General features: G+C 33.9%; 1 protein-coding gene across 2 annotated transcripts in view; it reads left to right on the top strand.

Annotated features, from left to right (window-relative positions):
• Positions 1–26495, top strand: part of Snx13 (sorting nexin 13) — a 120436-nt gene that overhangs the window by 56698 nt on the left and 37243 nt on the right. For both annotated transcript variants that reach the window (XM_010643332.3, XM_033757088.1), the window contains 8 exons: positions 1698–1819; positions 1912–2013; positions 3171–3259; positions 5147–5230; positions 17895–18033; positions 18418–18506; positions 23343–23442; positions 25787–25980. In XM_010643332.3, the coding sequence (XP_010641634.2) occupies positions 1698–1819; positions 1912–2013; positions 3171–3259; positions 5147–5230; positions 17895–18033; positions 18418–18506; positions 23343–23442; positions 25787–25980 (919 nt within the window). The remainder of the gene's footprint in view (positions 1–1697; positions 1820–1911; positions 2014–3170; positions 3260–5146; positions 5231–17894; positions 18034–18417; positions 18507–23342; positions 23443–25786; positions 25981–26495) is intronic.

Below are 26495 nucleotides of genomic sequence, written 5' to 3'. Positions count from 1 at the left end.
ATATTAGTAAATGACTGTAAATAGCTGTTTTTTGAAAAACAGCTATTATTTTCTCAATGCAATCACCACTTTAAAGTTTCCTTTCAAAAAGTGACAGTAAGTGCTGGGGATATAGCTCAGTGGTTCCGCCACCTGCTTCTCAAGTGCAAGGACTCGAGTTTGATCCCCAGTATCACAAAGAAAAAAAGTGACAGTAATTAATTAGCTGCTTCACTAGTTTTTATACATGTGTTGGTAATTACCATGAATTATTGTGTACTTTTTTGTTTCCCCCAATGCTGCCAGGTAGCCATTGCTAATTTCATCATGAATAGACCTTAGCGTCTATCAGCTTAGTATGTTCCAGAAAGGGTGAATTGATTGGAGTGCTATTTGAAGAAACATCATTGAAAAAAATATTTATTTAAAAATATTATTTGACCCAGGGAGAGATGTAATTGTATTATCTGTTGTTTCAGTTTTACTGGTGTACTGAAGTGTTTCTTCAGGTGTGTTGCTTTTGAGATAAAGTATTAGGTAACTTTATCAAATTAGCAATAACTTTTTTCATGGATATACTAAAGGCTATCTTTTATATAGAAACTATTTTATTATATCACTAAGCACATACTTTTTGTGTGACTGGAGCCAGTCAGACTCATAAACAGATGCTGTGTTTTTGTTGAGAGCTTGAGTTGTATAATGGAGCAGGAGACTATGGAGAATTCAGAACACATTTAGAAGAAACACTCAAGCAAACAAACCCATTCTGAATCCCTTTATATACTTTTATCTTGGGTTGAGAAATGTGTGATATACCAGTGGTCAAACTCATTTCAAATTTATATAGAAAATTAATTTCTTTTCCTATTTTAAGAATGTAGAAAAAAGTCATCCCAATTTACTGTGTTGAGTTGGCATTGTACAGAAATGGACAACCATATTGGTCTAGAAATGTTAATTTATTTTTTTTTTATTTTTTTTTCCATGTGTACAGGGGTAACACATCGTACTAAATATGTAATACGTTCAGGCCATTTTCATCTCCAGAATTAAGGATTATTTTAATGTTACATCATTGCCTTTTCTCTTCTACTTTCCTTTTTAGTTTTATTTTAGAATTCCCTATTTTTAATGTTCATACAGAGATTTCTTTAACTGAAATACCGAATAGTTTCTTTGGGGTGAAAAACTATAATAGTACACAGGATCCTAATGAGATAATTAATAATGTGAAATAGGAAGTAAAAGGCTAAAGGTGTAGGGAAAGTGGGAAGGGTGGGGGAAAGGTAATAAGGGAGAGGAAAAAAATATGAGAAACTGAAAAAATGGAAATAAAGTGTTTGTAAATGGGGAGGGGAGAAGGGGGTGAAGGGAGGGCAGGGACAAGGGGGAAAAATGAGAATCAAGACCTATTATGTAAAGGTACAGAATTCCAGTGATGAATGTAATTGTATTGTATACCTAGATTGTACCAATAAACTCAATAAAAAGAAAAAAAAAGAATGTAGATAGTACATTTTGGGCACATAAAATAATTCAAATACTATCGTAGTTGACTTAGAGAAGTAGAATATACGTTGAGTCTTGAATCTAAGATGTAAAAATCAGTGAACAGAATCTGAGTATAAATTTATAGTCTGTAATAACCATGCTGGGTCAGTAGTCACTAAAATGAACTTTTTTTATATGCTTTTCTGTGACATGTCTCTTATAAGGTCAAAAGAAATAGACTGGCAACCTTATTTTACTACGCGAATTGTAGATGATTTTGGCACGCACCTAAGAGTATTCAGAAAGGCTCAACAGAGGATAACAGAGAAAGATGATCAAGTGAAAGGTATTGTCTTTATTTTGTTTGAAAATTAGAATTTAAAAGTTGATTTTCCTTTATCACTTTGTATATATTGAATTGTTCTTTTCCTTTTCCAGGTACAGCAGAAGATCTTATAAATACCTTCTTTGAAGTTGAAGTTGAAATGGAAAAGGAGGTTTGCCGTGACCTAGTGTGCACTTCTCCCAAAGATGAAGAAGGTTTTCTTTTTAATATAACTCTTTTGATGACATTAACTGATTAAAGACAAGTTAGCAGACCACATCTGAGAGTGTAATTATTCCTACATAGAGCAAGTAGCATAATGAAAATATTGCACTTTGGTTTAACTGTTACAAGTAGTTTCCATAGTTTTTTTCATTTTTAAACGTTATCTTTAAAGATTAACCTTCTTTTAAAATATAGCAAATGCAGACATTTTATAATTAAATGTTTACTATTTTTCTCCTGGCTTTATTATTGACTTATTCTACTTCAAGAGTATAACTGTTAAACCTAGAATATTTTCTAAGAGAATAATTACATGACTTCAAATAAAATTTATAGATTTGAATGGACTTGTTCTTTTTTATGGTGGGTTAGATCAGACAAGTTTTAGTTGAAGATCTTTGTCCACTTTTACAACTAAGTGTTTGCTACTTGGTCCATTATTTACTTAACAAGATTTTTTACTTAATTTTATTCCTAGGAAGTGTTAGTTTAGTTATGGGAATTATTTTTGAAAATGTTCTAAACTTGTTTTTCCCTTTGTTTTTTCTTTCTTCTTTTTCTGTTTTATTTTTCTTCCCTTTTTACATTTATTATAAAATACAGTTTTTGTCACTTCATTAACACTATTATGCAATAATAGCTAAGTAGGTAGAGTGATATGTAGTACATTTATATAAATTCAGTTCTCTTAAATCTGTAGAGTATATTTTTCTTTTGTTTTTACATCCTGAGATAGTGGAGATTATTTTCTTTGAAAGAAATACAGGTATATCTTTAGATACGCAAAGAACTTTTTTTTTAGTGTGTAATGATAATATGTGGTAAACTAAAAAATAAAAAGCACAATTTAAAAATTAGTTTGATTAATGGGTAGTAGTTATTTATAGAACAGTGAAGGAATTCTTTTTTTTTTTTTTTGGTACCGGGAATCGAACTTGCGTCCTTGCACTTGGGAGGCAGGTGCCTGAACCACTGAGCTAAATCCCCGGCCCAGGAATTCTTAATAAATACTTATGTGTACTAATTACTAAAATAATAAGCTAGTAAAACTAAGTAACTTTATTTCTATCTTTTTAATGTGTCTGGTATTAAAATTAGGTGGAAATTTTAAGTTTTCTAATGTTACAGCTACTTTTTTTATTTTTAGGATTCCTAAGGGATTTGTGTGAGGTCTTATTATATTTATTGCTACCTCCTGGAGATTTCCAGAACAAGATCATGCGATACTTTGTCAGGGTAAGCTTAAACTCATATTGGATAATGATGGTAAAGAAACTTTGAACAGTGTTCTCTTTCAAGACCCTGTTGAACTCATAAAAAAAATACTGAAGACCCCAAAGAGCCTTTGTTTATGTGGGCTTTCTCTATAATACTTCTGTACTATAAATTAAATCCAAGAAAATTCTAAAACACAAGAATTTATAAGCATATATTCCATCAGCTGATAGATGGATGAAATGGTGTCATGTTCCTTTTGAAAATCTCACTGTATGATTATGAGTCAATAAGAATGAAATGGTAAAGGTCTGGGGATTTAGCTCAGCGGTTCTGCTGCCTGCCTTGTAAGCACAAGGACCCAAGTTCAATCCCTGGTACCAAAAAATGGCTGAAAAGAATGAAATGGTAAATAAGTGTTTTCTCCTTAAAAAGTATGCTTTAAAACACGAATTCATTTTACCAAAGGCATAAAATAAAATAATTACCTAAAATTTTTATAGAAGTTAGAGACTAAAGCTAACTTTGAAAGAAGAAATTTCTTGTAACTTGGCACTGAAAATACTTAGTACATTTCTAAAAATCCCTGGAGTCTTCATTGATGTCTGTTGGAAATATGAATTTATCATAGGGTAATAGTTGCATAGTTTACAACAGTAGAATTACACAAAATATTTTTTTTTGAGACAGGGTCTCACTATGTAGTTCAGGCTGTCCTCAAACTCAGTGATCCTCCTTCCTGCTTCAGTTCCCTTGGTGCCAGGCATTTGCCACCACACCTGGCCCAAAATATTTCTTTTAAAGAAAAAAAAAGACTATCTTCTATTATGTGTATTAGAAAATAGTCCAGATATATTAGAGATCTGTTAAGAGGAGCAAATTGGTCTTTGCTTTAGAAAAATGAAATATATTCAGCTAATTAGGTTTCTAATATTCTCAAAAATATTTTACACATTTATATATGATAGGCATTAAGGTTAATAACAAGTGTAAACATTTTAGTGATTGAATTGGTTCTAAATTCTTGTGTATCAAATGCCTACCTGAGAAGATTGGAGGGTATGATAAATATTTTTGAAGATAAATCAGTAGATCATTTGAAAATTCCACTCAGAAGATTCATAAATTTCAGTAGTCTATTAGAAGAAATGAGATATATAATAACATAGAAAACAGTAACTGAATGTGGCTGTATGTAAATACAAGTATGCATATATTTTAAAAATAAAAGTGAAAGTGTTAAACTGAAGTGATCAGGGTTTAATAGGCTAATTAATTCTTCCATAAAACCTTAAAAGAAGGGCAGAATTTTTAAAAGTTGAAGCATAAACAACTGCAAAAAATGGAAAGAGTGTTGAGAAGGTTATATTACAATTTTATTTGTTAGGAAAATATTCAAAACTAGGAATGTATAGAGAGTGCAGTAGACATTTATGTACAAGCTACCCAGATTTAATCAGTGTTGATATTTTATTATAATCAGTGTTGATGTTATATTTTAGCTGAATGGTTTTATCCACTTGAAATAAACAGTTTTAAAATTGATGTGTTATCTTTTGCTTTTCCTTTTCTATTTTTGTACTTTTAATCTATACTTAATATATTTTATTCTCATCTTTTGCCTTTTAAAAATTGACATAAACTAGATGCATCCTTTTGCTTCTTTTCACTCTAGTTGTTATTGTGGAGATGTGTCAGTGTTGATATAGGTAGCTTTGTCTCATTTATTTTAACTCAAGTATTGTAGATAACTTAGTTATAGTAGGGATAAGATTGCATTAGTTATCTTTTACATTGATATGTATCTATATTATATAACAGCATTGTACTAGGAAACTTACTTTCCAGTGAATTAAAAAGTAATATTAGATTAAATTTATATTGTTTTTCTTACAAAAATTGTTTTAGGAAATCCTTGCACATGGAATTCTTCTTCCATTAATAAATCAACTCAGTGATCCTGATTATATTAATCAATATGTCATATGGATGGTAAGTAACTTTTAAAGTTACATCTGTTTTTGAAAGTTTTTAAAATATGGAAATGAAGTTTGGCTATTTACAAGGTGATGAACAATTTACTAAAGAATTTAAGTAAAAAATATTTCTAAAATAATCCCTATATTTATTGAAAAATTAAATTGTTTGGTCCCTGTATTACAGATTATGAGTATTTTTAAATAGTACTGTTGATTGAATATTCTTTTTTTTTTTTTTTGGTACCAGGGATTGAACTTGGGTCCTTTTGCTTGCCAGGCAGGCCTCGGAACCACTGAGCTAAATCTCCGGCCCGATTGAATATTCTTTAACCAAAAACACATGGGATTCTGATATGTTGATGCTGGAATATTTCCATATATGTAATGAGATATCTTGGGAATAGGACTGGAATTCATTTGTGTTTCATACCTCATTAATAGGAATTAAAGGAATTTTATGTCTGTGTTCATTAAGGAGATTGACCTGTAGTTCTTTTTTGGTTGGATCCTTCTCTGGTTTTAGTATCAAGATAATGCTTGTTTTCAGGAATGACTTTGGGCGTATTGCTTCCCTTTAAGTTTCATTAAGGAGTTTGAGGAGTAGTGGCAGTATATCTTTAAAGTTCTTGTAGGTGTCAGCAGTGAGTCCATGAGGACCTGTGCTTATTTTTGTTGGTAATTTTTAAATTAACTTCTTCAGTTTTATTGACTGATACCGGGTCATTTAAAATTTTTTATCTTCTCTGTTCAGCTTTGTAATTTATATTTATCTAGGAATTTGCTCATTTCTTTAGGGTTTTCCATCTTTATTAGAATACAAATTCTCAAAGTAGGTATGGTTGATTGTCTGAATTTCTATAAGATCCATTGTGATTTTTTTTCCTTTTAATTCCTAATTGTATGGATTTGAGTTTTTCTTTCCTTTTTTGATAGGGTTAGCTAGGGATTTGTCTTATTTAATCTTTCAAAGAGCCAGCTCTTTAATTCATTGATTCTTTGTATTGTTTTCTTAGTCACAATTGCATTAATTTCTGCTCTCATCTTTATAATTTCCTTCCTTGAACAAACCTTGGGTTTAACTTGCTCTTCTTGTTCTAGAACCTTGAGATTCAACAGTAGGTTATTTATTTGCGCTCATTCTGTTTGTTTGTTGTGGGAATTTACTGCTATAAATTTCCCATTGTAGGACTGCTTTCATTGTGTCCATAAATTCCATGTTGTGTCAGCATTATCATTTAATTGTAGAAACTACTTAATTTCTTCCTTAATTTCATCTGTGACCCAATTGTTGTTCAGGAGTATATTATTTAATATCCATGAGTTTATGTACTTTTTGTGGTTTCTTTTTCCATTTATTGCCAATTTCATTGCACTGTGATTTGATAATATGAGTGGAATAATTTCAGTTTTTGCATTTATTGTAGCTAGTATGTGGTCTGTTTTGGAGAAAGGTACCATGTGCAAAGAGTATGTATTCTGTTGATACTGGGTGGAACACTAGATAATCTACTGAGTCCATTTCTTCAAAGGTTTGGTTCAGTGCTGATACTTCTTTGTTGAATTTTTGTCTAGTTGATCTATTTGTGACAATGGGGTATTGAAATCCCCCATTCCAATTGTATTAGTGCTTATCTGATTTTTAATATCCACTTATACTTGTTGTATATAGTTGGGTGTGCTGGTATTTGTTGTATATATATTTATGGTGGTTATCTCTTTCTCTTGGATTGTTCCCTTAACAAGTATGTAGTGACCTTCTTTGTCTCTTCTTGGCTTGAAATTCATTTTGTCTGAGAATAGAATACCCCTGCTTTATCTAACTTTCTGTTGTATGGAATATTGTTTTCTATCCTTTGACTTTTGGTCTGTGAAGTTCTTTTTGCACTAAATGTGTTTCTTGTATGCAGCATATTGTTGGATCTTTTTTTCTTTATCCATTCTGCCAATATGTTTCTTTTTATTGGTGAGTTGAGACCATTTACATTGGTGGTTATAACTGGTAGGTATTACTTATTCTTATCATTGTATTATTTTCCTGTAGTTGGTTCTCTTTCTTTTCTTTCTATTTAATTGTTTTCCTTGCCTATTAGGTTCATTCTATTTAGATTCTTGAAATTGTTGTATTTTTCTAGAATATCATTCAGAAATTTTTGGAGTGCTGGTTTAGTGGTCATTAATTTTTTCAGGTGTTCTTTATCATAGAAGTATTTTTCCATCAATTTTGAAAGATAACTTTACGGGGTTCATAAATTTGGGTTGGAAGCTGTTTTCTTTTAGGGCTTAAAATACTTCATGTCAGGCTGTCCTTGACTTAAATTAAGGGTTTGTGTTGAGAACTCTGCTGTGATTGAATGAGTTTTCCTTTATAAATAATTTGCTCCTTTTCCATGATAGCTTTTAATATTCTGTTCTTGATTTGAATTTCTGGAATCTATAGTATTATATGACCTGGTGTAGTTTTTTTCTTATCATGGTTAATTGAACGTTCTATATGCCTCACTTATCTGTATATCAAATCCTTTTTCCATGCTTGGAAAGTTTTCTACTAATACTTCCGTTAACAAGTTTTTCATGTCCTTTGTGCTATCTTACGAGTTTTCACTGATTCCATTTAATCTTAAATTAATATTCTTTGTATCATCGAGCACTGTCAGATTCATTTTTTTTTGTGATCCCTTGCTTTTTTTTTTTTTGGTACCGGGGATTGAACTCTCGGGTCCTTGCACTTGCAAGGCAGGCCACTGAACCGCTGAGCTAAATCCCTGGCCCTCAGATCCCTTGCTATTTTTAAAAAGTCTTTCATTTGATGATTGCCATCAACAACCCTGACTTCTTAGATCTGATAGTCTATCTTCACACTGGTTGAATCTACTTTCAGAATTTTTAATCCCCTGGGTATCTGTTTGAGTCTGTTTTATGGTATGTAGGTCTGTGTTGGGCATTCATGGTTTCCTTGCCTTTGTTAAGCTCCTCTATTTTTTATCATGAAAAGCCATTTACTTGCTTTTTAAGAAGCCAGGCATATAATGTTATTTAATGCTGAAATCCTTTATTTTACTTCTTTTATTAAAAAAAGATACAGGTACTTTTATATTAATATTTATATGAAATTTATGTTATGTGAAATGAATAGATCTTAACTCTGTACAATTAGTAAATTTTGATAAATATATACACCTGTGAAAGCACCACACGTCAAGACAGAGCTTTTCTATCATCCTAAAAAGTTCTGTCTTGCCCACTTCCAGTAAATCTGACCCTTCCTGTTCTCAATGGCAATCCCTCCTCTATTCTTTCCTAAATTACTTTTTACCATTCATGCACCTTATATAAATGGAATCATGTACTTTTTTTATGTCTGGCTTCTTTTGCTTAGCATACTAGTTTTGAAAATTTCCATGTGTTGTTCATTCTGTTTGAATGCTAAGTATTCTATTTCATGAATTATATTGTAAGTTGTTTAGCTAGTTTTATATTGGTGTACAGTGAGTATATGTATATTTTTTAATAAAAGCAGGATGGCTTGAGTATTTTTGTGTATTTCATTTGATGGATATGTTTCTGGGACATAGGGTAGATATTTGTTTAATTTTATATGCAGTTGGTAAGCGATACAGCAAGATTGTAGAATAAGAAGCCCCACATCACATTCCTCCTTAGAAATACCAGTATAACAACAGTACTACTGTATCTGGTTCAAAAACCTTTTATAAGAACTGTAAAAAATGGTTGGGGAGACTCAGTACCCCAGGCAAGTTGGAAGCCAAGAATAGCCACATTGATATAAGTAAGAAAAGCTGTTTCATATCAACTGTGTTAGCCACTGCCCCAAGCTGGCATAACAGTAGAAACAAAAAGCCCAATTTTTACATTGGGATGAAAAGAGAAAGGTGGAAATATGTCCAAAATTCTGGCTTTTCAGAGAGCTGTCCAAGGGACTAGTATCTTTTCTCTGCTGACTTGAACGGCTGATGAGGAGGTAAGCATACTTTGGTTCCCTGGGGCTGCAGAGAGCAAAAGGGAGGTCAGTACCTGTGGTAGAACCAAAGGACTTATAATGCCACAGATGCAAGCTGATAAAACTCACTCTGATTGGCCTTAAGTGCCCAGCTCATGAGTCTTCCATGAAAAGAAAGAGAAGAGGAGAACATGTGTCTCAACTCTGGATTTTTCAGGGCTGTTCCCCGGGTACAGTTACATGTCTCATTTGAATTGAAATACTCTTGAAACTAGCATATTTTGAATGCCTGAAGGCTACCGAGAACAGAGGTCAGCAGATTGTTCAGAGTCTTAGGAACTTTTACTACTGCACACAAGGCACTACATGGAACAAGGACTATAAGCTCCTGGAAAATTAGAAGATGCAAATGGGCAGCTAAACAAAGTCAGGAAAATGATACATGAACAGAAATGAAAATATTAACAAAGAAATACACACTGTCCTGAAGCTGAAAAATGTAATTGATAAAAAATTTACTAGAGGAGTAGTCTTAATTAAGTGATGAATAATCAGTGAACTTGAAGACATGTTATTTTAAATCAGTGACTCAAAGAAATAGCAACAGAAAAAATAAGAAGAAAATTAAAGCTTAGGGAACTTAGAAAACGTGGGAATCCAAGAATGAGCAAGGGGACAATGAACAGAGAGCTCATGTTAAGAAACAGTTAGTGGAAATGGCTCAATTTTGAGGAGGGCAATGGACATCCACTTTCAGTAAGCTTGAAGAACTCTACCTAGGATGACCAAAAGAGGCCTACACAGAGAGGCATTAAGATGAAATGATCAGGGCCAGGGTTTTAGCTCAGTGGTGTCACCACGTGCCTTGCATGCGCAAGGTCCTGAGTTCTATCCCCAGTACCAAAAGAGAGAAATGTTCAAAAGTCAAAGACAAACTTGTTATTAGTTTAAAATAGATTATTATAATTGTAAAATGTTTTATGTAAATTCTGTGATAACCATAAAGAAAATCCCTGTAGAAGGTGCACTGAAAAAGTAAGATGAAGGGCTGGGGATATAGCTCAGAGCTACTGCACCTGCCTGGCAAGCGCAAGGTCCTGAGTTCTGTTCCCAGTACCAGTAAAAAAAAGAGTAAGATGGAAATCAGTATGTTCCACTAAAACGACTAATACAATTCAAAGGAAAGCAATGAGAAGGACAAAATACTAGGAAGAAATAGAGAAAATTTACTAATAAAATAGTAAAAATAGTGAAAAATTACTAAGACCCTTTGTTGTCAGTAATTACTTTAAATGGAAATGAATTAAACTTTCTAATAAAAGACATGGAATGCCTGAATGGGTAAAAAACAAGACCTGAGTGCTCTGTACAAGAGATTCGCATTAGATAGATCATACAGAGGCTGTATGTGAAAGGGATATTCTGTTCAAATTATCAGGCAAAAGAGAGCAGAGGTGACTAAACTTATTCAAATGTCATTTTCATTCACACTCTTTTTGACAAAGACAAATTATATAATAATGAATAGGTCAATTTACCATGAAAATAAAAAAATTATAAATATGTATTCACTTAACAGAGCATCCAAACATTGATTGACTTGAATAAAGAACAAACACTAGTGAATAATGAGTCTATGATCCCATACTTTGAATAATGGCTACATCAACTGGCCATAATACAAATAAGGAAAAAAAAAAAAAAAAAGAGGACCTGAAAAGTATTCGTGGAACATTCTGCAAGATAGATCACAGTAAGCCACAGAACAGTCTTAATAAATTAAAAACACTGAAATCGTACAAGTATATTTTCAAGCCACAATGGAATGAAACAAAGTATAAAGGAGATGGAGAACCGGAAAATTTGCAAATATGTCAAAATTAAGCAACATACTCAAAAAGACCAAGCATCAGAAATCGTGACATAAATTAGAAAATGATTTGATTGAAAGAGAACAAAAACATAATTGTTAAGAACATAGGAAAAAAGTTTCTTCTACTATGTTCTCACAACACAATGTTTCTGCTACCTCAGATAGGTGTATTTCCCTACATATCAGGCAGTAAGTTTGACAGCATTGACCAGCTGGGTATCATCTAATTCACTTTAACTCTGTTACTACAGGATATACCTGGAAATAGCATGAGATCCCAAACATTAAAGGCTCAGTCCAGGCTCATCCCTTTTTCCTTCAGGTTCCACACCTAGGCTCTGGGAAGTTTTGACTGACCAGTTCTTAATTGAGGTTTCTGTGACCCTCTTCTCAATTTCATTTAGTTTGGTGGTACAGCTAATAGGATCCAGGATAATGTTTGTGTTTACTTACTTTCTATGAAGCATATTACAAAGGATACATATGAACAACCTGGTGGAAGATGTGTATAGGGTGAGGTATTAGAGAAAAGGTACAAAGCTTCTATATCTTTTCCATGCCACCTTTCAGCAACCTACATGTTTAACTATTTGGAACTCAGTCCTTTTGGGTTGTAATGGAAGCATGTTAAATTATTGACCGTTTTGGGTGGGGAACCAGGGTTCGAACTCAGGTCCTTGCGCTTGCAAGACAAGATGCCAGAGTCACTGAGCTAAATCCCTGACCTATTTGTTGACCATTGTTTTATCAACTTTATCTTCAGTTCCTCTCCCTTTCCTGAGATAGGCAAATGAGAATGAAAGTTCTTACTCTAGGATTACATGGTTGGTTTCTCTGGGAGTTAGCCCCCATCCAGAAGCTAGAAAGGAAACTCCAGCCACCAGTTACTCGTTAAGATACAAAAGACATTATTATTCTAAGATTCTGAAGAGTTTTTTGGCAGTATTTCAGGAAATGGGGATAAAGAGCAAATATGTCTTGAATAATACTGAAATGTACTAAGATGTAGGATTCAGCAAAAGTGGTGCTGGAAGGTAAGTTCATAGCAGAAAATGCATTAAATATAGGAAAATTCTTAGATCAGGAACCCAATGTTACATCTTTGGAAACTGGAAAAAGAACAGACTAAATCTAAAGTTGGTAGAGAAGTAGAAATGAAAATTAGAGAACAAATCAAGGAAAAGTGGTAGGAAAAATACAATTTTAAGAGCTTCGTTTATAAAAAGAAAAAAAAATTGACAAAGCCTTAACTAGAATAAGAAAAAAAAATGAACAGACTGAAAACTCATAAAGGAGAACTTATTACAACTGGTAGCACAGAAAAAAGGGGTTGAAAGAACTACTATGCACTACTTTGAACAATTACAGAAGAATTACAGAATTACTACTATTTACATGCTAAACAAAAGATAACGTAAAAGAAATGGATACGTCTTTAGAAAAATACTGTCTACAAAGACTGACTCATGAAGACATGAAAGGCTTCATCAGACCTATAAATGGTAAGATGATTAAATCAGTAATCAAAAAACTATAAAAGCAAACCCAGGAACAGATAGCTTCATTAGAGAATTCTGTTAGAGCATTAGGGAATGATATCCAAGGAAGAAGTAAATTACATCTGGTTATAGATGATATCTTGATGTAGAAAACTAAAAGATTCTACAAAGACTCATTAGAACTAATAAGTTGTTGGGCCAGGGATTTAGCTCAGTGGTTCGGTGGCCTGCCTTGCAAGCGCAAGGACCAGAATTCAATCCCCGGTACCAAAAAAAAAAAAAAGAAAGAACTAATAAGTTGTAGTTCACAAAATCATTACTCTCAAAAATCAGTTTCATTTCTGTATAATGACAAAAACCCAATAAACATTAGTTTTATAAATGATAAATAAATTGAGAGAACACTTTAAAAAATTGAGAGAACAATTTAAAAAGAACAAAATACTTAGGGATTTACCAAGAGTAAAGACTTACATACTGAAAACCACAAAACAGAGCTGAAAGAAATTAAAGATGATATGTAAATAGGAACTCAGCTCAGGTTGATTTATTGAATGAAAGATGTGATAATGTAAAGATGACCATGTTATCTAAAGAAGTCTGCAGATTCATTGTAATTCCTATCAAAATCCCAATGTGGGGTTTTTTGTTTTTTGGGGTTTTTTTTTTTGTTTTTTTTAAATAGAAAAGGCTTTCATAAAATCCATGTGGAATTTCAGAGGACTCTGAATAGCTTGGGCAACTTAGTGACTTAGCAAGTCCCCGTCCCAAAATAAATAAAAAAGGACTGATGATGTAGCTCAGTGGATAGGTCCTGTGTTCAATCCTTAGTATCTAAAAAAGAAAATTCCTTATTATTTAATCCCTTGTATACTGTCCTTTTCATAGTTGTAGACTTCTACAATTTCCAATTCTTTGATCCTTATGTTGAGAGTATAAAAAATCCCAAGTGTCCTGCCTTTACATGATTTCTCCTACTTTTAGTTAAATATTATGGACAATGTTAGCCACAAGTCATTTGCTTTGTGATACATTGTTGCCTTGGTTAACTCTTAACAGAACTCTTCTTAAATAATTGAATGTGGCTATAGAAAAAAATGTATACACTCTGAGCTCATTTAAAATTCATGAATACTAATCTCAAGTGTGCCCTTACCCTTGCCTTGCAGTCATTATATTTTCCCTATTTTATGTCCCATTCTCCTAAATAGCTCTTTTATACTTCTGCCACTTTCATTTAACACATCTTTAAACACCCTTAGTAATGAGCAAGGTAGCTCATTACCTTGCTTACTACCTTACTGGAAAAATGGAAGTACTCAAATGGGGACTTTCGTAATGTCCCATTATCTCAGCTGTTGGTTTACTTGCATCTTGTACAGATTTTCTTCTGTGATTGTGGCTCTTGTGGGTAACACATAGTTGAGCCTTACATTTTTTGACCCCGTCTACCAGCCTGTATCTTTTAAATGGAACATTAAGACCATTACATTAAATGTACTGAAAATCATATATTAATTTTGGTCATTTTGTTGTTTTCCTTGTGTTGATTCATTTCTTTTTCTGATTTGTTTAACTGCTGTCTTTCCTTTGGCCTTCTTTCCCTTAAATGTTTTCTTTAATACTGACTTGGTGGTCATGAATTTCTCTAGTTTATACCTATCATGGAAGATCTTGTTTCATGTATGAAGGAAAGTCTTGCAGGAGATAGTGATCTTGAGCTTGAGAACTTAATGAGCCTTCCTGGCCTTTCAGATTTCTTATTTTCATGGATTTGACCATATATGTGGCTTGGTATTTAAGTCTACTCAATATTACTTCTTTGCTCTGAATGTTTGACATCTTGATTATGATGTGTTGTGGAGAGGATTATTTTCTGTTTGTGTCTATTTTTGCTTCTTTTTTTTAAATTTTTGTACCAAGGATCGAACTCAGGACCTTGTACTTGTGAGGCAGGTGTGGAACGACTAAGCTAAATCCCTGGCCTCTATTTTGACTTCTAAATGCATTCATTACCTGGGTATCCTTGTCATTCCCTAGATTTGGAAAGTTGTCTAAAAGAATTTCACTGAATAGGTTTTTTATTCCCTTAGCCTGTACTTCCATACCCTCCTCCAGGCTTGTTCTTAAATTTGTTCTTTCAGAGTTCTCTAGGAACTCTTTATCTTTTTCATTGTTTCTTCTTCTTTTTTTCATATTACTGAATATTCTTTTTACCCACCTTATTTTCATGTCTTGATATTCTTTCATCTGATTCATTTTGACTGCTTCCAAGATTTCCATTTGAGTGTTTTTGTTGTTGTTGTATACTTCATATGGAATCTCATTGAGTTTTGTATTTGTTGGATCAGGTTTTGAAGAGTTACGAATTTTTGAAGACATCTTACAGCATTCTTTTCCCTGATTGATGTGTTTTTGTGTCACAATTTGTAGAATGGAAATCTCTTTAGTAAGAGGCTTTCTTCCAATGACATGCCCTTGACTGGGAGTGTAACTCAGATGGAACAGATTCTCAGCTTATTCACAGTGCGGCACTAGGGTAAGCCCTACTGTAGCATTGCCAGGAGAGAACACCTGCCAGTGATAGTAACATCTTAAAAAAATAGACATATATTAACATGTAATTTATTATTTATTTTATTTTTATTTTTAATTTTAATTTTAATTTTTTGGCTACTGGAGGTCAAACTCTGGCCCCTGCGCTTGCAAAGTAGGCATTGGAACCACTAAATCTCCAGCCCTCGACATGTAATTTTAAACACATTAAAAGTTCTCTTTTGGTTCACTAACAGAGGAAGATAAAGGGCCAATAAAAATGTAGAATTCCTAGGAAAAAAGGGACAAAGAAGAAAATAAAATAGAACTGAGAAAAAAGTAAAGGAGGAAAGAAAAGGAAGTTAAAAAAATAGGATGAAAATAGTAGCTTTTAATGATAACATTTATATATCAGGAAATAAGGATGTAAGCAGGGATATTTGAGAGGTTATGTGAGGGGAAAGAAAGAAAAGAAGGAGAGAGAAAGAAAGAACACATAAATGGAAAACAAGAGAAAAATAGAGATACTGAATCTATATAACAAGCTAGCAGAGAAGCAGACAACCCCTAAACAATTCTTGAATGGGGAGAATGTAACAAAATGAGATAAAACACTTTATGTGGAAAAGCAATAATTTTACATATACCCTTATGACTCCTCCCACACACAAACAAATAGAAAGAAAAAGTAGTTTCAATGATAATATTTATACACAAGGAAAGAAGACAGAAGGGTGATTTGAGAGGATGTCAGGGAAAGAAGGAATACAAGTAGAAAGATAGGATATAGGAAGACTGCATCCAATTCATGAATTAATGGCAATCTGCATTTAGGGCTTTGCCACAACTATTGGTGTGGGAGAACATAATGTAACATCATAAGACACCATAGAAGCAAAAGCAATAACTAGCACTTGTAAGCACACACACACACACACACACACACACACACACACACTCTCCCAAACTATACATAATGAAACACCAAAAACACTGCATTGAAACCAAAACCAGGTTCATTCTTCCTTATGGTAGTTCTTATGTTGGAGTCAATTCTTGGATACTCCCAAGGCATGATATCAGTTAATTTTTTTTTTAATCCAGAGTTCTCCATGTCTATCCAACTAGGAGAGACTTTAGAGCAAGCAGGAGGCTGACCCACAACTCTGTGGTTTTGGAAAAGTACTCAGATAATCCACCAGTGGCTGAACAATTCACACCTACTAATGTAACTTTTTCCTGTTCCTGGGAATGTGAGGCCAGAAATTTCTGGCAGTCTGTTACATCTATTGCTTGTGTAGTCCTTGGGCAGGCCCAGAGCATGGGCCTTTGCTTCATAGATTTCCCGACGGTGCTTTGGGTGGTGTGGTGGCCAGTGTCTAGGCTTCACTCTATTTATTCTGTCTCTGAGTAAAGCAGAGGTGGGTGGGTGTACAGGGTCTATGGGGTCCGTGTTTGTCTTAGGGGGCTGCCGGTGCTCAGCTTTCCTCTGGTCCTGGCAGGGTAGAGCCTAGACTCAGCTATTCTGCCAATGCAAAATCCCATGCAGCTCAACTAGGTGTCTGCTGCTATCCAAACTGCCACTTTTTTTGCAGATGGCCACTTCTTCCCTACAGCACAGTGACTGTTATATCCCAGAGTTACAAAAAATGTAACTTTGAGCCTAGGCAGAGAGAATTACTAAAGATGGCTTTACATCCCATTTCTGTCCAGTCCATCTCGTCTATTTTCAATTTCAGCTCATTCTCTTTATGATCCCCTTCCAGATTTATGGGTTAAAATGTCATCTACACCCCAGTGACTTGGAAATACGTGTTTTTGTGTAGTTCTACTTTCTGAATGCTTGCCTTTTAGATCCAAAAACATATTTAATATCTTCATTTGGATGTTTCTTAGTGAAAACCAAGCTCTTAATACTCTCTGCTTCTGCCCAAACCCTCTGTTCTTGATGTGTTCTTCATCTTTATGGTATCTGCATCATTCCAGTTGGTTGAGCCAAAGCACTTTTAACAGTGCACATCTTGCTATACCTGTCTGCCACTGCTCTTCACCTAGGCACTGTTATCGTCTTTCTTTTGAATTATTAGCAAGTCTTTCTCCTTGCTTTTGAGTCTGCCTTCACTCTATTTTTATATAGCATTTCTGTGGTTCTGTTATATTTTAGGGCACAAAATGTTACTCTTCTCTTTAAACTTTATAATAACTTTTGGTTTTCTTTAGAGTGAAAGCCATACACTTTCCAGGATTTGTTCTCCATTGCTGTTGAGCTTGTGCAGTCTTTTACCCTTCTTCGTTCTATTTATTTAGTCTTTGAGTTAGTAGAATATAAGTGCCACCAATGTTGGGCTTTTTCTTTTTATTATAAGCGCTGAATATGTAGAATATGGTGCCTGGCACATAGTAGATACTTCTATTTGTCAGATTCTCACAATTGCAACCAACTACTAAAGCAAACAAAAAACAAAAACTTAAAGGAGGAGAGGTTTATTTTAGCTTGCTTTCAGAGATTTCAGTCCATGGTTGGCTGGCTCCAAGGTGGAATATCGTGGCAGAAGGGCATGGTAAAGGTAAGCTGCTCAACTCATGGGATCCAGGATGTAGAGAGTAGATTAAGAGGACAGGTCAAGATGTAGTCCCAATGGTCACACCCCAAGGACCCACTGAGATGTACACAGAAGTATGTATCTAATCTAGGCACTTCTCAGACCAGCCAAGTTGGCAATCAAGATTAATGGCCATAGTACTCAGGATTCAGTTTTCCCCTTAATGAATAATTACTGCCTCCTGTTTTGTTAATGAATTTTATTTTCAGATCCGTGATTCTAATTGCAATTATGAGGCCTTTATGAACATTATTAAATTGAGTGACAATGTTGGAGAGCTAGAAGCAGTTAGAGATAAAGCAGCAGAAGAATTACAGTATCTTAGATCTTTAGATACAGCTGGTGATGGTAAGTGATTTATTTATTTAATTAAAGACTTTTCTTTAAGGATTATTATATATTTAAATAAAATTTCAATTTACCTTAAATACCATTTATGCTTAGTTGTTTTTACCTTAACTGAATCTTCCTTAGTATGTTAACATATGCTTAGGTTAAAAGTAGTATTTTCTGAATGTTAAATTATGATTAGTGCAACTATATCTAATGCATAGATAATAGGCATTGTTTGGTTTTAATTAAATCTTACTGTACAATTTCAGATTTTTAATTGGATAAAAATTGTGTATTAATTGGTTATCTTGTTAAATTACAGTAAGTACATGTTTAAAGCATTTCACTGGTGCCATTACCATTAATTATTCTAGCTCATAATCAACTTGTTATTTTTAGATATCAACACCATAAAAAATCAAATAAATAGCTTACTGTTTGTAAAGAAAGTGTGTGACTCAAGAATACAGCGGTTACAGTCAGGCAAAGTAAGTATAAAGTACTTTTGAATTAATGTTTAATTATATATACTTGGTAGGATTAAAACGCATAGTAAATGACAGGACTTGGCACTTTAGGACTTTCAGACAAGTTTTCTTTTATGTGGTGTAGTATGAGTATTTTAAAAATAAGTCAAAGAGATGAGTTGAAACACTGCTGGAGCACAACTAGGTCAGCAGATCTGTGTCAAGATGTGGATGTGGATCTTCATTCTGTAGGTTGGGTTTTGTTACAGTTGTAACCAAGTGAGCAGTTGAAACCAAGTGAAATTTAATAGACAGAGGGTAAAACTGATTACTATATTCGGAAATGCTTGGTAATCCAGTACAAAAGTCAGGTCAGATTGCCAAAATATAGGATGATTATATATGCAACCAACAAAAGTATCATTTGTCAAATGTACCCATGTAGAAGTGGGTAGGATGGTCTGCACAGCTTATGCACATGAACTACCAAAATAGAGTATGAAATTTGGCCTAATAAATTATGATGCTCCATGTTTTACTGGCATGCAGGCTTCTCAATAGGTCAGCATGAAAGTGTATGTGAAGGTCAAGTGGAGGGGACTGCAGAAGAATACAGTGTGGCAGGTGTTCATGGTCAACCTGGTGCTATGTGGATCCAGCCCTTGCCAGAATTGGTACTGGCAATAACATTTGGTGGGCCCTGAAGTGAGCTGGGGATAGATCTTTAGATTTTAGATCTGCCCCTCACCAGTCCTCATTCTGAATCTGTAAGCAGAGAGTTTGTGTATTTATTTTTTAAGTGGCACATGTGAATCTTTTAACTTTTTTTCTCAGTTTTTATTTTCAATGAGTATTGTTTGCAGTACCTAATGATTACACTCTTCATGGGGAGTTGATACATGCACCCAACACATCTTAATTCTTTTTTCATGCACTTCTTCGCTCTCCCATCTCTTGGACTCCTTCCATTTTGCAAAATGTCTGTCTCCCTATTTCCTATTAATCCAACTTTCATTTTACTTATATTTTGGGTTTCTCATACAAGAGAAAGCATGTGATACTTAAAATTATCTGATTTATTTCACTTAACGTTATAGTCTGATGGTGAATCCATTTTCCTACAAATGACTTATCTTTCTTTATGAAAATTAACACTCCATTGTGTAAAAATACCACACCTCTTTCTTTATCCATTTATCTATTGATGGACCTAGTGGCCTCTCGTAAAATTTAAGTATCATAAATTGTGCTGCTGTAGTACACTAGTAGGCAAATGTCATGTAATAAGATGTCTTTAACTCTTTTGAGAAGATATCTAGATACCTAGAAGGTGAATAGGTGAGTTGAATAGAATTTCTGTTTTTAGTTTTTTGAGGAATCTCTATATTGATTTCCATAATGATTGCACTAATTTATATTCTCACCAACAGTGTTGAAGGGTTCCTTTTTTCCCACAGCCTTACCAATATTTCTTATTTTTGATTTCTTGATGATAGCCATTGTTTCTGGAGTAAGATGGAATCTCATTGTTTTAATTTGTATTTCTCTAATGTCCAGAGAGATTGAGCATTTTTTTGGAAGTGCAATATTTTTTTGTCCATTTAAGTGTCTGTTTATTTCAGCAGCCGAGTTTTCAGTTGGGTCTTTTCTTCTGGGGGGTTCTAAGTTTATTTTGAGTTCTTTATATTTTCTAGATATTAGTCCTCTGTCTGAGGAATAGTTGACAAGAATTTTTTTCCATTGTGTAGCTTATCTCTTCAATCAGTTGGTTGTTTCCTTTGCTGTGCAGAAGCTTTTTAATTTGATATGATCTCATTTGTTGATTTCTTGTGCAAATGGGGTTCTACTAAGAAAATCCTTCCTTATGCCTATTTCTTCAAGAGTTTTACCTGTTTTTTTACATCAGTTAAGTATTTCTCTTTTAACATTTAAATCTTTATCCATTTTGAGTGGATAGTCAGTTTTCCCTGCACTATTTATTAAAGAGGCTATCGTCCCTCCAGCATATGTTTTTGTCCCTTTGTCAGTGATCAGACAGCTGACCATTCTGGGGTTGTGAAAGCAGGGAGTATAATGCCAAAATATAGTCTAAGCACATTTTGGGCCAGAACATTCCAGATTATATTCATTGCCTAATGGAAAAAGGTGAAAATGCTTACAAAAGACAGTTGTCTCAGTACATAAAGAACAGTGTAATTCAGATGTTATGGAGAAGATAAATTAGAAAATTCAGACTATGCAAGAAAATCTAGTCTATCAGAAACTCGAGAGGAGTTATAAAGGACCAGTGGTACCATCCAAAAATAATTCTTTCTCCAGAAGAAAGATGGAGGAACTCAGGAAGGCAAGCTTGAGCTGAACATGACAGGAGGATTACAAGTTCATGACCAGGCCGAGCAACTTATAAAATAAAAATTGAAAAGAAAGGAAAGAAGGTGAGGAGTAAAAAGGAAGAAGGGACAGAGGAAAAAGAGAAAGGGCAGGAGATGTAGTTTAATGGTTAAGAATTTGTCTAGCATTTGTGAGGTCTTGGATTCAATTCCCAGTGATGAAAAAAAAAAAAGAAGAAGAAAAAAATGTGTGTGGTAGGGTGGAGGCAAGCTTCATCACAGCTCTGAAGCAGACCGCTTAGAGCTAACCCAGTCTCTATGAATGTTTTTCAGAAAAGACAAACTCATAGACCATACTAGAAAAAATAAAAGTTTGAAGAATGGTAACATAATTCAAGGTTTGATTTTCCTTGATTTATTAATTCTGTTATTCATTCATTTACTTATTGAGTATTCAATTTCAGTACAGTATTAGTAGACATAATAAAACAAGTCTTTCTGGAGCTACCTTTTAGCTCACACTTAGAAAATAAACAATAAACAAGCTTCTGAGTGTGATGGCATATGCCTGTAATCCTAGCAGTCTGGGAGGCTGAGACAGAAGGATCACAAGTTCAAGTCTACCCTGGGCAACTTAGTGAGACCTTGTTTCAAAATAAACCAAATAAAAAGGGGTGGGGATATAACTTAGTGAACACACCTCTGTTCAGTTCCCAGTACCACTAATTAAATAAGTAAAAAGCAAGTGAAGTCACGTTTTTGTCAGGTTATGATATCTGCTATGAAAAAATAAATGAGGATACAGAAAATATTTAAGATTGTTTTAGATAGGTGCTGAGCAATTAGGTGATATTTTTGCATAGAGAAATCTGTGTAGCATGAGAGAGTACTCTGTTTCTGAAGAATCTTCTTAATAGAAGTAAATCAAGTATAATGGCCCTGAGATAGTAACACCCTTGAGGAGTTAGAGGATGTCACTGTGGTTTGGTGAATGAATGAGGGATTATGCTAGGTGTAAAGTTATAGAAGAACCTGGAAGTTAGATCATACATGGTTTTACTGGCCTTATTAAGCTTTTTATTTATATTTATTGATTTATGGAAATCAGTTGGAGATCTGACATAGCAGGTAACATAATCTGATTTAGAGTTAAAGTGATTGACTCTTTGTGAAGAATATGGCATGGTGAGGGGCAGGATGAAAATAGAGACTGTTTAGCAGACTGTTGTTCTGGAATAGTTAATAGACACCTGAGGAGGTTGTGAGAAGTAATTGGTGACTAGATCTAGTGCTCATAAGATTTCTGATGGAAGGACTCAAGGATGATTTCAAGTTTTTTAGCCTGAGCAGCTACATGGATAATGATGTTATTTACTGAAATGTAAAACTGAAGCGGGTAGGGGCTCAGAAGAAGGAATCAAATTCTGCATGTTTCAATTTGAGATACCTGTTAAACAGTCAAGTAAATGTTCAAATTGGTAATTTTAGAGTTCAGAAGTTTATTGATGGAGATAAACTTTGTGAATCCTCAAAATTATCAAATGTTTATGTTAGAGACTGGATGAAGTCATTTAGAGGAGTAAGTATAAGCAGTCATATACCAATGACAGTCCTCAGTCACTTAAGTGAATACAGTTAAAGACAAAGTGAAGGAACAAACTGAGTAATCATTGATAAGATTTCAGGAAATCCTCGGAGTGTGATGCCCAAGAATCAAGTTTAGAAAATGAGTAAAGAAGGGAGAGGTCAGGTAAGTAAAAGAACAGCATTGAGTAAGATGAAGAGTGAGAATTAACTATGGGTTTGCCAACCAGTGTTTTATTGCTGATCTGATGAGAGCAGTTTTGTGCAGTAGTGAAGAAACCTGATTGGAGTCTATTGAGGATACAGTTGTAAAAGGTGAACTAGAAACAGTGGTGATAGATTGCCCTGTGGAGGAATTTTACTGTAAAGGAGAAAGAGTTGAGGGTTTAAAGCAGAAAATTAATACCTTTACTTCTTACTGTAGTCGCCATTTTGCCTCTGGATTTCAAGTTTTAAAAAAAAATTTTTGACCTGTTGGTCTTATCGTTATGCAGTGTATTTAATTCCTTAAGGAAAGGAATAAATATTTTTTTTTAATCTTGAGTTTGGTTTGCTAGCTGAATTAGCTAGCTGAACTTAATGAAACAGTACTAATAAAGAGGTAAAGGTTTAGATTCAAAATAGGCCCACATTGTGATATACATGTGTGTTTTAGTAAACTACAACCACTTTGTACCTGTGAAAATTCTTCTTAGGAAAGAAGAATGATATGGTTTCATTTGTACCTTTTTTTCTTTAACCATTGTACCTTATTTAAATCTTAGTGATCTTTTGGGGTCATTATTTAAAACTCTGTTTGCCCAAATACTTTTTGATACTGAATTCTTTTAAAATTTGGAATTGTTTTTAGAAGCTTGTCAATTCTGCTTTGACTGTCTAAGTTTATTTTCATCATACTGAATGATTAAATAATATACTAACCTGTTTTCACGTCCATCTCTAGGAAATCAATACTGTGAAACTGGCAGCAAACTTTGGGAAACTTTGCACAGTCCCATTGGACAGCATTCTTGTAGACAATGTTGCACTACAATTTTTTATGGGTAGGTAAATTCATTTTGTTTAAATAATATAGCCTTTGAGAGGTTTGAAGTTGTTTTTATTATAGTAAAATACATAGAAAAGTTAATATCTGAATTATTTTTAAATGTATTTAAGTTGATACTATAAACACAGATGCGTGCAACCACCACCACCACCTATCTCTAGAATTTTGTCTTCTGAGATTGAGGATATTAAGTTGATTGGCTTACTTTACATCTTCAAGACTTCTTCAAGAATCATCCACATTGTGGTGTGTGTCAGAATTTTCTTCCTCTTTAAGGCTAATATTCCAGGGTGCAGGTATGTATGCATTACATACGTGTGGGCATGTGTTCGTATGTGCACCCATAGGTAGTCTCACCCCCCCAACATTTTGCTTATCTGTTCATCTGTTAGGGGATTCTTAGATTGTTTCTGTTTTAGCTAGCGTAAGTAATACCACCAAGCATATATATATACTTTCAATTCTTTTGGATGTATACCCAAAAATGAAATTGCTGGATCCTGTTCTAATTTTATCATTAATTTTTTTGACATGCCACAACATTTTTTTCTTATAGTGATTATCTCATTTACATTACTAGCACAGTTTACCTCCCAGGCCTTTCTGCAGATGTTGTAGTTTCTTCAGTAGGTTCCAGAGTTCCAAATTAGATACATCAGAGGACCAGGGATTTAGCTGAGTGGTTCTGCCACCTGCCTCGCAAGCAAAAGGACCCGAGCTCGATCCCCAGCACCAAAAAATGAATAGATAGATAGATAGATAGATAGATAGATAGGTAGATAGATACATCAGAGGTTCTGCCAGTGCAGTCATTGTGTAGATGGGGAGATAGATTTCTTACTCCAATATCTACCTTAAAATTTTTAATAATTTTAGTATTATTAAAATTTGGAGCCGGGTGTGGTGGTGCACACCTGTAAACCCAGCACTCGGGATGCTGAAGCAGGAGGATTGCTGTGAGTTTGTGACTAGCCTGGGCTACATAGTGAGTTCCAGGTCAGTCTCAGTTACATAGTGAGACCCTGTTTCAAAAAACCAAAAAAAAAAAAAAAAAAAAAAAAAGAGCCAGGGATTTAGTGTTTCCACTGCCTGTCTCGTAAGTGCAAGGACCAGAGTTTGACCCTGGTACCAAAAAAAAAAAATTGGTACGGTTATTATTTTGTATGCCAGATTAGATGCCACCCTTTATTCTCTGAATTCTTTTTCTTTAGAAGCCATGTAAATAGAGATTTATTTCTGTTGATGGAAGTAAATGCTTATCATAATTAATGAGCATTTGCTAAGCTTTAAAAATCAACTCTAGAAGATTCTAGTATGAGTTTAAATTTGCTGAGAAAGTGTTTCATTGAAAATGCATAGTGAGGGCCTAGGATTTAGCTCAGTGGTTCTGCTGCCAGGTTCGCAAGCACAAGGTCCCGAGTTCAATCCCCAGTACCAAAGAAAAAGGAAAATGCATAGTATATGTGAATAACATTTTTTCCCCCAGTAGTAGATTGAACCTATGAAACACTCTAGCGCTCAGCTGTATCTCCACTCCATTTTAAATTTTATCTTGAAGAATGTGTCTTGTAGACTTGCCCAGCCTACCTTTGAATTTGTGATTTTCCTGTCTCATTTCCTGAGTAATTGAAATTATAGGCATGTGCTACCATGCCCAATAACATGAGCTATTTATATCATTTTTATTCATGTGTGAGTAAAGAGAGAGGACTTTTTGTAGTTTTTGGAGGGAGGGTCTTATTGCACTGTGTAGCCCAAGCTGGCCTCAAACTTAATGGCAGTCCTCATGCCTCAGCTTCCTGAGTACTGAGATTGGGCATGTACCACCATACCTGACCTATTTTTCTACTATATGAATATTTAATTATGCATATGTTTTTATTAATATAATATAAACTGCTTCTGTTTGGTGATATTTTCAGCAGAAATTCCTGAATTTTCACTTGTGTGGCCAAAAATGTACATAGTTGTTGAATTGCTAATACTCATTTTTAATTTGTCTAGAAAAATTCATATTATGACTAATAATCTTTATTCAGAGGAGATGTTGCATATAGGTGAAGTTGTTTACTTCTAATGAAGTCTGTGTAGCAAAGCTATTCACCAGAAGTTTTACCATTAAAAATGAGGTTTAAAAATTTAGAATTATGTGCTTCCTTTTGTATTTTCTACACTAGTATTTAGCTTAATCAACTTGTAACTATTTTTTCATCTCAGGTATTTACTCTAAGCATTTTTAAAATGTAAGGCTTCCAGTATGTCATACTTAAATCTTAATTTTTCATGCAGCTACGTGGACCCATATTAATGTCAGTTGTGTTATGGGTTTTGTTTGGCAGATTATATGCAGCAAACTGGAGGTCAAGCACATCTTTTCTTCTGGATGACAGTGGAAGGGTACCGGGTTACAGCCCAGCAGCAATTAGAGGTTTTATTAAGTCGTCAGAGAGATGGAAAACATCAAACCAACCAAACCAAAGGTCTTTTAAGAGCAGCTGCTTTTGGAATTTATGAACAGTATTTATCTGAAAAGGTACAGATATATTTTGATAACTATTTTCTTCTTTGGCAGTATCGTTGATAATAATTTTTTAATTCTTGCAAATTTGCATTACTTATGCCAGGCATGTTTGCTTCAGAAACACCGATTCATTTAATCTCAAGAACAGTCTTGATATGCATTTTTATCCTTCTTATTTAAATGAAGATTCTGATATTTAGAAAACTGAATTACAGTAATATGCCCAAGGTAATGCAAATACTAAATGACAGTCAAGACTGAAAATCATATACATATTGAAAGGTACACTAGGTTGAAAGTAAAAGGATGGCAAAAGATAAAACATGCAAAGGTAAATAAAAGAGGTAGAGTGGCTATAATAATATCATAAAAGTAGAATTTAAGATAAAATTGTTATTAGAGCAGAGAATGTTCTATAATGAAAAAAGTGATTAAGTTGATTAAGGAAGATAAAGCAGTTATAAACATTATGCAATTAACAAATTTCTCAAATACATGAGGCCAAAATTTATAGAACTGAAGGGAGA

The sequence above is a fragment of the Fukomys damarensis genome, unplaced genomic scaffold (assembly GCF_012274545.1).
Source record: "Fukomys damarensis isolate Sample0158 unplaced genomic scaffold, DMR_v1.0_HiC HiC_scaffold_4, whole genome shotgun sequence".
Taxonomy (NCBI): domain Eukaryota; kingdom Metazoa; phylum Chordata; class Mammalia; order Rodentia; family Bathyergidae; genus Fukomys; species Fukomys damarensis.
This window is presented reverse-complemented; position numbering and strand designations above follow the sequence as displayed.